This window comes from Bombyx mori, chromosome 25 (assembly GCF_030269925.1).
Source record: "Bombyx mori chromosome 25, ASM3026992v2".
In the NCBI taxonomy this organism is placed as follows: Eukaryota; Metazoa; Arthropoda; class Insecta; order Lepidoptera; family Bombycidae; genus Bombyx; species Bombyx mori.
In genome coordinates this window covers 9,536,110-9,550,542 of record NC_085131.1, presented here as the reverse complement: position 1 = coordinate 9,550,542, position 14,433 = coordinate 9,536,110, and the positions used below count along the sequence as shown (strand labels likewise).

Genomic DNA, 14,433 nt, shown 5'->3' with positions numbered 1-14,433 from the left:
AGGACTACGACTATGCACTAGAGGCTCCCTCCAGCGACTAAGTTGTGTTTAATGTTTCCAGGTTGTGATTGTCATTACGGCCGCTTCGGCTGCTGTCCTGATAACACAACATACGCCCGTGGACCTGCCAACGAGGGTTGTGGCTGTGAGCACACCACCCACGGGTGCTGCCCTGACAGGTACCTTTATCACAGCAATTTAGATAACTTCCAAGAATGTCACAAAAATATTGACAATTGTTATTGAAATGTTCAATTTTAATAACATCTTTAAGACAGTTTGTTGTACTGCATTATACCTATATAACTAGTAGTCAATCCATTTTTTTAAAAATCGAATGAGGCCAAATTGAAAGTTTAAATGGTTTGTATCCAGGCACACACCAGCTACGGGTCCTGACAGAGAAGGTTGCGGTTGCCACACTTACCAGTTCGGTTGTTGTCCCGATGGCGTCACCATCTCGAAGGGTCCGGGGCTGCAGGGTTGTCGCTGTGAGCAATCACAATATGGATGCTGTGGTGACGGAGAGACCCACGCTACTGGACCAAATCTTGGAGGCTGCGACTGTTCGACTAGCAAATACGGATGTTGCCCTGACGGCCAAACACTGGCTGAAGGACCCAAGTTCTTCGGATGCACTGATATTCCAGAAAATAAACAAGGTAACATTCGGATCCATTATGATTTACACTTTATGCGTAGAACTAGAATCTTTAATTTCAAACAATAGATTTCCTTGGTTAACATTTTATGATCGCTCACAGTTGCGTGCAGTCTGGCAAAAGACCGTGGTTCAGGCCGCGACTACTCCGTCTACTGGTATTACGATATGGAATATGGCGGCTGCTCAAGGTTCTGGTACGGAGGAAGTGATGGGAACGGTAACAGGTTCGCCACGAAAGAAGAGTGTGACGACGTCTGCGTGCAACCGTCACCGAAAGGTATAAAATTGGAATTCGTAAAAATACAGCTCTCTACAAATTGGCCGGATAAGACTTAACGTAAACTAAAATCATAACATCTAGACGCCTGCAAGCTACCGAAGGTCAAAGGAGCGTGCGTCGGCTACAACGTGCGCTGGTACTATGACTCCGAGAGGGAACAGTGCAGCCAGTTTGTGTACGGAGGGTGCCTGGGCAACGCGAACAACTTTGACACCAGAGAACTGTGCCAGAGCCAGTGCGAGCCCGCCAGGACTAAAGGTAACAGAGCCCGTTCGATGTCCGGTCTGTAAGATCTGAGAAAGCTATTTATATGTTGAACCTTTCTTTTCTAGATCAGTGCAGTCTGCCCATTGAGCGAGGATCTTGCGCTGGCAACTTCCCGCGCTGGGGCTTCAATGATGAGACGCAGCGCTGTGAGGAGTTCATCTGGGGAGGCTGCGAAGGAAACTCGAATAGGTTTGGTTCGGAAGCGGCTTGTAAGCAGCGCTGCGACCCGCCCGGGACACTCCAACGTGAGTACGCGCGACGACTACCCACAGTTTGTTTGGTAGATGGATGACTTTGCACTAAATGACTTTGATATCAAAATTAAAAACCTATTCTGTTGTTACAAGCATGAACTTTTAAACTCTTGGTTAAATTTCACCTGCTTCTGGGTTTTAGTACTAAAAGTTACTTACCTATGTAGTTTGTTTGCATTGTGCTAAAATGTCGCTTGCTGTAATAAGGAGCGTAGCGCGTAGGTAGGTAGTAGTAACATTGGGTGCGTGGTCAGCGCGGTGCTCGCAGCCCCGGGAGCAGGGCGGCTGCAACGAGACGGCGGCGGTCTGGTGGTTCAGTCCGGCGGAGGGCCGCTGCAGACCCTTCTACTACAGCGGCTGCGGCGGGAACCAGAACCGCTTCGAAGATGAGGCCGCTTGCGCCAGCTCCTGTCCCGAGCCTTTCGGTTAGTTGACAGCGCAACGGTGCGACGCCCTACAGCATTACAGGGTCATTCACCCCCCCCCCCAACCCAACTTCAGCTCTCTGACCGCGATAACAAATTCCTCTTAAAAAAAAAGGAAGTACTTTATATAAAGGAAGCACTGTTATACCCAGCTATACTTTTGAAATGGGCTATTAACATCAGCGGCCACTCGCCATCCCGTTGGGCTTAATTTTTGTCTCCAACTAAACGTGATGGTCTTATAGTCATATACAATAAAAAATAGAGCCGGTTCGCTTTGCAAAAAAAAAAATTTGAATCCAACAAATAACTCGAGACCTGTGGTCGAGGCATCTTTGAAAAACCAACAGGAACAATGTTGGGTCAGTTTTGCTCCTTCACAAATTAGGCGAACGTAGTTGCCAAAAAGAAAAATGGATCTATACCGGTGTTTCCCAACGTCGGGCCCACGCCCCACAAGAGAGCAAAATTTGATAACTAAGAGGGCAATCGCACTAAATTAATATAGATAATCTGTATTAATATTATTTTGAATTTGAATTTCAGTTTTTTATTATTAGTTTTAAATATTACTTACCTCCTCTGTTACAATTTCATAGTGATTTCTTCCTAAAACCTATCATTTATGTTTCTTACGCGAACAAATCTATTTTTTAATGTTTGAAATTATGTATGGGGGGCATAAAAATGTTTAGAAATGTTATAGTGGGGCATGGCACAAAAAGGTTGGGAAACGCTGATCTATACTAATGGATCCAGCTTAAGCAGGAAATAATAGGTCATCTAGTTCTTAGTTCGAACGATAACAGATAAGGTACGTGGTTGATAGATGAAAAGTTTTTATGACGAAAATTAAAAAAATATATTACTAACCTTTGAACCTTATTCAACGACTAACCTCTATTGTTGTTGTATTTGAAACCTGCATGGTCTTGTTTTTAATCGCATTTTGGTGTTATCTGTAATTTAACCATATCTACCATAGATTATACACTTAATATATTCGAGAATATCTACATTAATCATAACCCGGCATAGTATTTCCTTCGGTATTCATAAGTCGTGGGCATGTGTAATTAAAACTACATAAACTGCTTAATTTCACGTTTTCTATTGTAATTATTTTCGAATTATGCCCATGTTAACTATAAAGTATTACAGCGTAATAAAGTGTAAAGTATTAAAGGAAAGTAAATAAGAAAAAGCGAGAATCAATCGTAAAAGTAGTTTTAGTTATATAACAGGGTTGACGATGTTACATTTAATTGCAATATTTTCGAATAAAAACCTTTGATTACGTGGCTTATGAAAATTTCAGTACCGGACCTGTGCACCCTGCCGGCTGAGACGGGAGAATGCGCTAATTACGAGGAGAAGTGGTTCTACGATACGTCCGAAAAAAGGTTTTTTTTCTTTTGTACAAAATAAAACAAATTACAGCTTACGCGAATGACCCGTCTTGAGACATGAAGGTCGAATGGTCTCTATTGCGGCATAACGATCAGATATTTTAATCAGTAATAATAATAAGCAAATAAAACTTGCTGGTGGTAGGACCTCTTGTGAGTCCGCACGGGTAGGTACCACCACCCTGCCTATTTCTGCCGTGAAGCAGTAATGCATTTCGGTTTGTAGGGTGGGGCAGCCGTTGTAACTATACCGAGACCTTAGAACTTATATCTCAAGATGGGTGGCGCATTTACGTTGTAGATGTCTATGGGCTCCAGTAACCACTTAATACCAGGTGGGCTGTGAGCTCGTTCACCCATAAAAAAAACATTATACAATACATTTGAGACTTCGACATCAAATGACCGTATATAACAAGACTATTTTAAGACCTAATTTACCCAAGCCCGTCTTCTTTTTGAACCTTATCAAATGGAGGAATTCAAAATAATACGAATCAAATGACAGATGTCGTCAGTTCTACTATGGCGGGTGCGGAGGAAACGAAAACAAATTCAATTCTCAAATCGAATGTGAAAGTCGGTGCTCCGAGATCCAGACCACTACCACCACCACCACCACCACAGTCCAACCACAACAGCCTGGACCAGAAAACTCAGGTAAGTCATATACACAGAACACAATATATTTTTATTCTAAAATCGAGTTTTAGTTTTGCTAACCACCCGGTTCGAGATATTTCAATAGCTTGATTTAATTTGTGTATACTTGAATGGGACTAATTTATCGATACAATTAAGGTATAAGATTAAGATACTTTACCATTTTTTAAATAGTTCATATAAAAATTATAGTCCAGCAAAGACCCCAACAAAGAAAAACAAATAAGTCGTCGTGGCCTAAAGGATAAGTCGTCCGGTGCATTCGTACTAGCGATAAACCGGTGTTCAAATCCCGCAAGCAGGTACCAATTTTTCTAATGAAAAACGTACTTCACAAATGTTCATGATTTACTTCCACGGTGAAGGAATAACATCGTGTAATAAAAATACCGCAGAATTATAATTTCCAAAATTACTGCTGGTAGGATCTATTGAGTCCGCACGGGTAGGTACCACCACCCTGCCTATTTCTGCCATGAAGCATTAATGCGTTTCGGTTTGAAGGGTGGGGCAGCCATTGTACTGTTAAAAGTGTACTGTTAGATTTAATTTGAAATAAGTAAGAATATTAAATATAGTTCTACACAAAAACTGAAGAAACTAGCTTGACCCGATTCACCTTGGCTTTGGGGTGAATCAGGTTACGTATGCGGACAATAGAGTTTTCCGATAGGGCTGGCACTATTTAGTTGTTAGGTACCTAACTTTAGGTAATTAACTTTTTAATATCTTTGAGTTCCAAAACTTTGATGACTAAATTAAACTATTTAATACTCTTAAAGTCGAAATAAGTCATTTTCAGTGCAACAAAGTTAAATCTAACATCTCAACAAAAGTATTTTGACATCCCAGATTTGTCCCTATTCCCCCCAATTACTGTACCTACCGGCGGGATTCGAGCACCGATGCATCGCTACACACGAACGCACCGGACGTCTTATCCTTTAGGCTACGACGACTTCAAATCATCAAGAGACTGAGACTGACTGAGCGATCGCGTTTGGCCCCCGCGTTTTACAGAGTTCTGCTTCTTCGAGACGGACCCGGGCCCCTGCACGCAATTTGAGACCCGCTGGTCGTACGACGCGCGCGGCGGCCGGTGCGCGCCCTTCCAGTACGGCGGCTGCGGCGGTAACACCAACAACTTCGCGTCCGAGGAGCACTGCCAGTACTACTGCCACTTCACGCAAGGTGAGGGCTTACCGAGGTTCAAACTCATGCCACAACTATTTTATCCAAGACTTGAAAACTTATGTAGGCATAATTCTGTCATAATTAATACTAAATTATTAATTAATTTACTTTTTTACTGGTGGTAGGACCTCTTGTGAGTCCGCGCGGGTAGGTACCACCACCCTGCCTATTTCTGCCGTGAAGCTGTAATGCGTTTCGGTTTGAAGGGTGGGGCAGCTGTTGTAACTATACTGAGATCTTAAAACTTATATCTCAAGGTGGGTGGCGCATTTACGTTGTAGATGACCCTGGGCTCCAGTAACCACTTAACACCAGGTGGGCTGTGAGCTCGTCCACCTATCTAAGCAATAAAAAAAAAAAAATTAATAATTCAATACAAACACATACTACTGGAGTCACTGCGTTCATCCACAGTGCGTTTCCAGAGATATTTTATGCCACGTACCATCCGGCTTTGGAATGAGCTCCCCTCCAAGGTGTTTCCCGAGCGCTTTGGCATGTCCTTCTTCAAACGAGGCTTGTGCAGAGTACTCAACGGTAGATAGCGGCTTGACTCTGCCCCTTACATTACTGAAGTCCATGGGCGACGGTAACAACTCGCCATCAGACGGACTGTACCCTCGTCTGCCTACAAGGGCGCTATTCGATGTGATAGTATATGCCGTTATATCATTTTTTGTATATAGCTGTAGACGGCTCATGTATAAAAATAATCCCGTAATCCCATCTGTTCGTCCGAAGTGAATGGATGACGCAAATCCAAAAGGTAGACACACGTTTTTGTTTCAACCAAATTGAGCGAACGTAAAAACACAATGGATACTTGAGTCGTCTATTATCAAAGGCGGCAATCTGTGCATTTGGAAAAAAAAATGTTATTGATATGTCAATACAGATTGATTTGAATATAATCGTCTCCTTCAAAGAATACGGTTCAAAACCTGCATTAAATAAAGGTTAATAGTTAACCTGTTATTTATCTAAGATGTCGTTCCGAAGAGTTTTGTGACTGCCAATGGAATACAAAGTCAATAATTCGTTTTTCTGATTTACCAATAATTGTCCAAAAGTCAGATTGCCGGCTTTGATAATAGTCGACTCACTTTATGGGGATCGGATGAGCGACGATCCGTAGCAAAACCGATGGCAGAGTTAAATAAAACAAATAAAAGTTCTATCTGCGTGTATATAGTAAACGTAATACCTACTAAATTTGAATATGGTGGATATCATTGCATTCGGGCCAATCTTGTCAAATAATGATGAAATGAAATGAAAAAAAAACTTATTTTTTGTTTCCGTGTCGTTTTATTTGAAGCTTTATACAGTTTTCGATCACACATTATTTTATGGCATAGATGAAGTTGTAATCGCGTCATATAATTTACCAATAACAAATAGTGGCAAAGTTAGAGAATTTAATAAATAAATTGTTAAATTTCGTATAAAAAAAAACGTTTTTACTTCAATTTGACAAGTCAGTCTCGGCACCGCCATATTGGAAGATGGGCATACCCATAGATTATACACTTAATGGCATACCAACATACAAATTCGTTTATGAATATATTTATTACAAAAAAAAAAAATATTTCAAAGCGTCCATAGCCTGTGCTTACTACGATATTGTATTTAATCAACTATTTGAAATTAAACCCAAACAAACAAATGATAATGTAATTCAATCCGCCAATAACTTCCATTCAATCTTACTAAAATTATCAAATGAAAATAATCGTTAAAGTATTATTGTGATACTCATCTATAAGCAATAAACCTATCTAAGCAATAAATAAAATAAAAAACTAATAATAACTAAAAAGTAATAACTTTGATTACATACTACGAGTTTTTTTACGAATTACTAAACAATAATAACCTATTGTCAATTTGACCACAGACCTTATGCAATAACAAAAGTTTGACAGTAAACAAAGAGTATATTTAAGTGTGCGTGTCAAACACATGGTAGTGTGTGTAATGCTTTTTTATTGATTTCATGTATTATTAATGTATAATTTATTAAGTGAGCTTGTTGTTCGTTCCAGACGTGTGTCAGCTGCCGATGCTGGCGGGTCCGTGTAACGACTCCATCGTGAGCTGGTTCTACGACGCGTCCCGGGACGCCTGCAGCCAGTTCGCCTACGGAGGCTGCGGCGGAAACGACAACCGGTTCGCGCAACACTCTCTAAATCTAACCTTATTTTGTTTACATTAAAATTTATAAGAATCTCTATAAGATCTTTCTTACTGGTGGTAGGACCTCTTGTGAGTCCGCGCGGGTAGGTACCACCGCCCTGCCTATTTCTGCCGTGAAGCAGTAATGCGTTTCGGTATGAAGGGTGGGGCAGCCGTTGTAACTATACTGAGATCTGAGAACTTATTTATATTGTAGATGTCTATGGGCTCCAGTAACCACTTAACACCAGGTGGGCTGTGAGCTCGTCCATCCACAGAAGCAATAAAAAAATAACTTGGTATGTGCCTATAAGCGACATTAGACCTTAAGACCCCGAGCTTAAAGGCTATTTTCAGAAATTCCTTCATCCACTCAAGTCTTCAGCTACCTTCACGTAAACTCAAGTTCCTGTCTTTGATCGCATCAGGTTCGCGTCACGCGACGAGTGCGAGAGCCGCTGCAGGTCCGGTCGGGTCGCCGAGGTGTCCACCACCCTCGCTCCGGAGCCCACCACCCTCGCCGCGACCAACGCCACCGTCGCTGTTGTGAGTCTTACTAATCAATTACTTAGTGAAAGCTGAACGTAGATTAATATATTTAACTTCATAAATGTAATTCGCGCAATATATATAGTGATCATATATAATATCGGAGAAACCACATTTATTAACACCATCGTCAGACATCATAGGGGCGAATAGGGTGATCGAGCTAAGAGAAATATTAAGTACACCAATCACATTTGTCGTCTTAGAACAATTAGAAATCTTCTCTTGACGTTAGCAAACGAAAACGAATGACAGTTGTTAGGACGGAAGCACCGCTCTTCAAGAAGGCTGGTTGGTAAGAAAGAAAGAAAGAAAGAAATCATTTATTCGCCAAGCATAGTGAAAATGAGTTATTACATAAAGTTAAAAGCAGCGTGTATGCTTTGTCATTATTTGACATGCGAATTTTAGTGCAGTGCAAGATATTATAATATTATATAATTTACCATTCATTCATCCATAATTCAACCAATAATTAAAAATTCCATTTATTTTCAATGTTGGTAATAATTGGTAAGTGTATAATGCCGTCTATGCGCCTCCCTCCATCGACTAAGCTCTGTCGTAGCACGAAGTTAGCCGAGTTCCGACGATACCGCAATCGTGCTGTGTTTCGTTTAGCTACCAAACTAATAACCTCTTCGACATATATATGTCGCAGAATGAAGAGTTTTATCTTTATTATTACTTGACATCGTGGGCGCATGCTGGGTAATCGTGCAAAGAGCTTGCGCGGCACGAACCGATGACAGTCCCGAAATATCTTCACTCTTCCTAAGTCCATACCATACAGCCTAATATTTTAATTTTTTTTTGTGAAAAATGTTAATAGGAATTGAAATTAAATGAAAAGAATTTGGAACATTAATCAAATAGCATGAAATTAAATTAGTCAATTCAATTGGCAAAATATTATATCCCACAATACTATGATGCGAAAAGACTTCTTCTCCAACCTATTATATATATTTAAAACCTAATGCGCAGGAGAGCAGATTTCGTGGGGAGTGTGAAGTGTCGCCGACTCTGGAGCGCTGCGTCGCGCCCGGTCTGGTCTGGTACCTGGACGCGGCGCGGCGGGAGTGTGTCGTGCACTCCAACGCGGAGTCCGGACTCACCTGTCGGAACACCGGCACGTTCCAGACCCAGGAGGCCTGCGAGAGATCCTGTGGCGCCTTCAAGGACATAAGTACGATGTGATCCTATTTTTTTTTATTGCTTAAATGAGTGGACGAGCTCACAGCCCACCTGGTGTTAAGTGGTTACTGGGGCCCATAGACATCCAGAACGTAAATGCGCCACCCACCTTGAGATATATAAGTTCTAAGGTCCCCAAGCTCCCCTCACGGCCCACCTGGTGTTAAGTAGTTACCGGAGCCCATAGACATCTACAACGTAAATGCCGCCACCTATTTTGAGATATGAGTTCTTCGGTCTCAGTTTTTATAGAACAACGGCTGCCCCATCCTTCAAACCGAAACGCATTACTGCTTCACGGCAAAAATAAGCAGGGTGGTGGTACCTACCAATGCGGACTCACAAGAGATCCTACCGCCAGTAAAGTTTCTTTTGTAGAACAACCACGTACTGTCAATTCGGTTTAGGAAAACGCTGAAAAGATTTCAGTAACACTATCAAGATAGAATAATATGGACACGCCGTAAATGAATCTGTTTCCCTCGTAGATGTTTGTTTGTATCCGTTGGACCCTGGACCTTGTCGCGCGTACTTGCCTAAGTATTACTTCGATAATGAGAGGAGGAGCTGCCAAGAGTTTGTATACGGAGGCTGTCACGGAGGACCGAACAGGTTCTCCACCATCGCAGAGTGCACGGAAGTCTGCAAAAACTATATCGGCAAGTGATTGAAGTTTTGTGACGATCGAATAGAGAGATCGATTAAAATTTTAAACCCATAATAGTATCTATACCAATCTATACTAATGTATAAATCTACAGCGGTTTTTACGGATGTTCCGTTATAACTACTGAACCATGCATCTTATTGACTTGAAACTTGGTATCCATGTAGAAAATACTTAACGGATAGGCTAACAATAATGTTAATTTTAAATGCCCAGCGAAGCGGGCGAGTACGGCTAGTTATTGGATATTAACAGATTAGGCTATTGTTGTCTTTAACAAACGGCAGAACTGATGCGTCCCTGTATACAGAACATTATTCTTAGTATGACTCTAGTTTTTGTACTGCATACATTACTGCATGGACATCACGACCCGAATGCCGACAGCCACCTTGAAATATAATGTTACGCGCTAGGGCTACGCGTTCGGGGTAAATAAAATTCCAACAAAGTATAACTAAAAACTGTATTCAACACTTAAAACATTTTACAACTCTCAATTCGCTTCTTCCGCTTCGCTTCAGGTGATCCGTTCGCTGTTTCGCTTCGAGTAGTTCCGATTACTGACTGACTGCGTGCCATCTCTGCAACGTTTTTATAGTCGATACCACCACCATAGAATTATCGAGAATATTCCACACATCCTAGTATTGTGCTTCCGCTATCTGACAATAGATGGCGTTGTACTTCTCGAGCGTTCTAGGTGCTACTAGATCCTTCTATATTCGTTCGACTATTCGGCGATAGATGGCGTTACTCTTACCGGCGTAACAATAAGTTCGAAATTTCAACTATATTGTTGTTTGCCGCATCTTCGAAACTGATAATAATGACGGCAGAAATGGACGGAACGTTGGTACTTACCCGTTCAGAACGCAATGAATATTCCGTTAGATGAAAATGAATGTCCAAAAATAATTTGCTTACATTATCGCTTACACTTCAGATCCATGCAAGGTCCAGCCCGAGCCCGGGAACTGTACGGACCGATTAGAAAAATGGTACTACCGTGAAGCGAGTGACAGCTGTGAACAGTTCGTCTGGACCGGTTGCGATGGAAACGGCAACAGGTATGTTCAAAGTATCTTTGCTTTTACGTCACTGTGGTACCTCATTACGGATCCTCCCAATCCATTAACGGTGCTTTTAGGTACCACAAGCACCGGTCACCGTCCTCGCCTAACCGGTAAAACGTCGCTTGGGATGCCTTCATCCCAAGCGACGTGTAAATTAACCCATAGACACAGCCCACTGAGTTTCTCGCTGGATCTTCTCAGTGGGTCGCGTTTCCGATCCGGTAGTAAATTCTGCGAAGCACTGCTCTTGCTAGGGTCAGTATTAGCAACACTCCCAGCTTAAGCTCCGTGAGCTCACCTACATGTCAAGGAGAAGCTGAAATAGCCTCTTAAGGCTATCAGCATAGGTAGGGGAAAAAACGGGTACCCCTCGTAAAGTCCGCCCACGAGCTGTGGTCCGGCGTCTCGTAGACTGAGATGACGCTACATCATCCGCGGTAGGTTTCGCGACTCACACTCACCCTATCCCCCTCACACACAGATTCTGCTCCAGTCCCGACATGGTTTAAAAGCGCACGCACACCCCACTTGTGCCCCCCTTACGTGTAGTTCACTTAACGCCTTCAAACTTTAACAGGTTCGAGACGCGCGAGGAATGCGAAGGCGTCTGCAGGAAGCAGCCGATCTTCACTACGACCACAATATCAACAATTGCCGTGACAGACCACACGGAGCGGGTACGTTCCACAACTAAGCATTAAATTAGATGAATAATCGAGGAAGCGGTGGTCATATGGCCCCATATTTTATTTCAGTGTCCTCAATACGTACGCGAATGCTCGAGTTAATCGGATGTATTGAAATCAAAAAAATTATGTTAAAAGACTCCGTCACATATACAGTTCAAGCTAATAAAAGCGTTCAGCTAATGAAAGTTTTGTAAAATGCTATCCAAGTATAGTTAAAGCTCTATGCTTTCGCAAGTTCCATGATTATTATTGGATAGTTTGTGAGTTTGTGTTCTCGTCCAGGCTGTACCGGACGAATGCCGCACCCCCGACTCGCTGGTCCCTTGCGGCGAGAACGTCACGGTCTTCTACTACGACTCCTCCGTCAGGAGTTGCTTGGCGGCCGACTTCGGAGGTTGCCGCTACTCCAACAGCTACCGCACCGAAGAAGAGTGCGAAAGAAGATGCGGGGCCTTCCAGGATATCAGTGAGTAGGACCGCCTTGTTTCTAAAATAAACAACATTCAGGTCTGACCTTTTTTTATTGCTTGGATGGGTGGACGAGCTCACAGCCCACCTGGTGTTAAGTGGTTACTGGAACCCATAGACAACTACAACGCAAATGCGCCACCCACCTTGAGATATAAGTTCTAAGGTCTCAGTATAGTTACAACGGCTGCCCCGCCCTTCAAACCGAAACGCATTACTGCTTCACGGCAGAAATATTAGGCAGGGCGGTGGTACCTACCCGCGCGGACTCACAAGAGGTCCTACCAGAACTATTACCTACCGGTTTATTCTGCAGACGTGTGCACCGCGCAACTCGACCCGGGGCCCTGCCGCGCGTCCATACCGAAGATCTACTGGGACAGAGCCACCGGCACGTGCAAGCCGTACGCGTACGGCGGGTGCGGGGGAGGCGCCAACCGCTTCTCCTCCGTCGATGAGTGTGAAGAAGTCTGTGGGGAGACTGGTCCCGGTAAGCAACATTCGAAACGACACTATAATTAAAACAATAAAAAAATCCTTGTTGGTGGCGGAACGTTAACGAATTGAATGCTAACTTTCTACTTCAAAATTTACTTGTAACCTCATTAACACTAATACAAATAGTGATCCGAGTGAGAAATTAAGCAAGCTAAAGTTTAAATTTTGATGCGAGACGATTACGAGACGACTAGCTACCGAGTCCCTTGGCTGGGCGCGGGGTGTGCGCGGGTGTGAGTGGGGTGTGAGTGGATTGGGCGCAGGGTATGCCCGGGGTGGGCGCGGGGTGTGCGCGGGGCGGGCGGTGAGACGGGTGTACTAACGCGCGCGGTGCGGGTGTAGCGGCGGCGTGCCTGCACCGCGTGGAGACGGGCGCCGCGTGTAGAGAGCCCTCGTCGCGCCGCTGGTACTACAGCGCAGTGGACGGCGAATGTCTCGCCTTTGTGTATCTCGGCTGCGAGGGCAACGACAACAACTTCCTCAACTACGAGGACTGCAGAACTGTTTGCAAAGTTTCCCGGCTCCCCGGTATTGGCCCTTTCCACTTCGCTTAGCTTTGCTGAACTTTCTTGCTCATTCCGAAAAAAAAATCTTACCCAACGCAGCCTTTTAGAATAAAACAATACTAACATAATCTGAGAAACAATTGTCTAACAACTCTACAATTTAAGATATAAAACTTTTTTCGCCACAAATAAAATATTGCACCGCTTTTGCACCAGCTTGCATCTTACAGCACCTTAAATTCTCACCGTCATCTGTGATCTTAAATTTAAGCTGCGCATTGTTCAGATAGACTAAGAATAGGAGAATTATATACATACTAGCTTTTGCCCGCGACTCCGTCAGCGTGAAATAGTTACTTTGACATAACACTAAATTTTAACCCCCACTTCATTTACGTAGAAAGTAAAATATTTTTGAATTATAGAATGTTAAGGAGCTATTTAAACCCCTATTTTGATACATTCTTTATTGGTGCTCCACTTGTATTGGTCTTGCCGTTATGTTATATAGCCTTTCTCAATAAATGGGTTATCTAACACTGAAAGAATTTTTCAAATCGGACCAGTAATTCCTGAGATTAGCGCGTTCAAACAAACAAACTCTTCAGCTTTATAATATTAGTGTAGATAAGTCCGTAATGTTGTTCCGAGGAATTTACCCAAATCTTCCACAGAATCGCCACAATCATTTGAACAATTTAGAGCTTTGCGTGGAAATGTTTTTTTTTTCCAGCACTTGTAACATGTTAATTCCATTCGCAGAGACCAACGAAGTGTTTCCGGACTGCAGCCGCTACGAAGCCGAGTGCTCGGCGCTGCAGTGCTCGGGCGGGCTGGTCCGCGTGCCGGAGCGGGACGGCTGCGAGCGGTGCGCGTGCGCGGCGGCCGACCCCTGCGCGCCGCACGCCGCCCACTGCCGCACTCTGTACTGCCCGTACGGCATCACCAACACCACTGATGCTGACGGATGCCAGGAGTAAGTTAACACTACAAAGGACATGGGCCATTTTCGGCCCAGCTACTCGTGCTCTCAAGGACATTAATGAAATATTTATAGAAAAAAACATTTCATTTTTACATACTTATTATAAAATTTAAGGGTATTTTAATGGTGGGATAATTAAAATCATAAATAAGAAAGAAATAAGCATGATAGGCATGAGAGAAATAAGGATGACTAGGCTACATTGATAATATTGAAGGAATTTCCATAGGTAAAACATATGTATTTATATTTTAAATAATTCACATTAAATCTTCTTAAAGAAAACATTATATAGCAAAAAACTAGCAAAATATATTAACATATTTAATTAATGGATTTTAAAATTAATATAAAATAGGGATATCTAAACAAAAATAAATTTTTATACTTTTAAACGTTTTACATTTGATCAATCGTTTTCGCACTCGTGCGCGTTGTGGATATTATTAAGTGTTCCGTTGCGA

General features: G+C 42.7%; 1 protein-coding gene across 7 annotated transcripts in view; it reads left to right on the top strand.

The window, feature by feature from the left end:
- Positions 1-14,433, top strand: part of LOC101741233 (papilin) — a 140,102-nt gene that overhangs the window by 110,231 nt on the left and 15,438 nt on the right. For 3 of the 7 annotated variants that reach the window (XM_012689259.4, XM_038020281.2, XM_038020278.2), the window contains exons 27-45: positions 62-179; positions 376-662; positions 765-941; positions 1,026-1,202; positions 1,277-1,456; positions 1,720-1,890; positions 3,209-3,293; positions 3,808-3,959; positions 4,983-5,153; positions 7,205-7,328; positions 7,763-7,880; positions 8,871-9,072; positions 9,569-9,739; positions 10,694-10,817; positions 11,401-11,500; positions 11,795-11,978; positions 12,297-12,470; positions 12,821-13,006; positions 13,747-13,960. In XM_012689259.4, coding sequence (XP_012544713.3) covers positions 62-179; positions 376-662; positions 765-941; positions 1,026-1,202; positions 1,277-1,456; positions 1,720-1,890; positions 3,209-3,293; positions 3,808-3,959; positions 4,983-5,153; positions 7,205-7,328; positions 7,763-7,880; positions 8,871-9,072; positions 9,569-9,739; positions 10,694-10,817; positions 11,401-11,500; positions 11,795-11,978; positions 12,297-12,470; positions 12,821-13,006; positions 13,747-13,960 — 3,115 coding nt within the window. The remainder of the gene's footprint in view (positions 1-61; positions 180-375; positions 663-764; positions 942-1,025; positions 1,203-1,276; positions 1,457-1,719; positions 1,891-3,208; positions 3,294-3,807; positions 3,960-4,982; positions 5,154-7,204; positions 7,329-7,762; positions 7,881-8,870; positions 9,073-9,568; positions 9,740-10,693; positions 10,818-11,400; positions 11,501-11,794; positions 11,979-12,296; positions 12,471-12,820; positions 13,007-13,746; positions 13,961-14,433) is intronic. The other 4 variants (XM_038020282.2, XM_038020279.2, XM_062676157.1 and 1 more) reach the window with 2 other exon arrangements.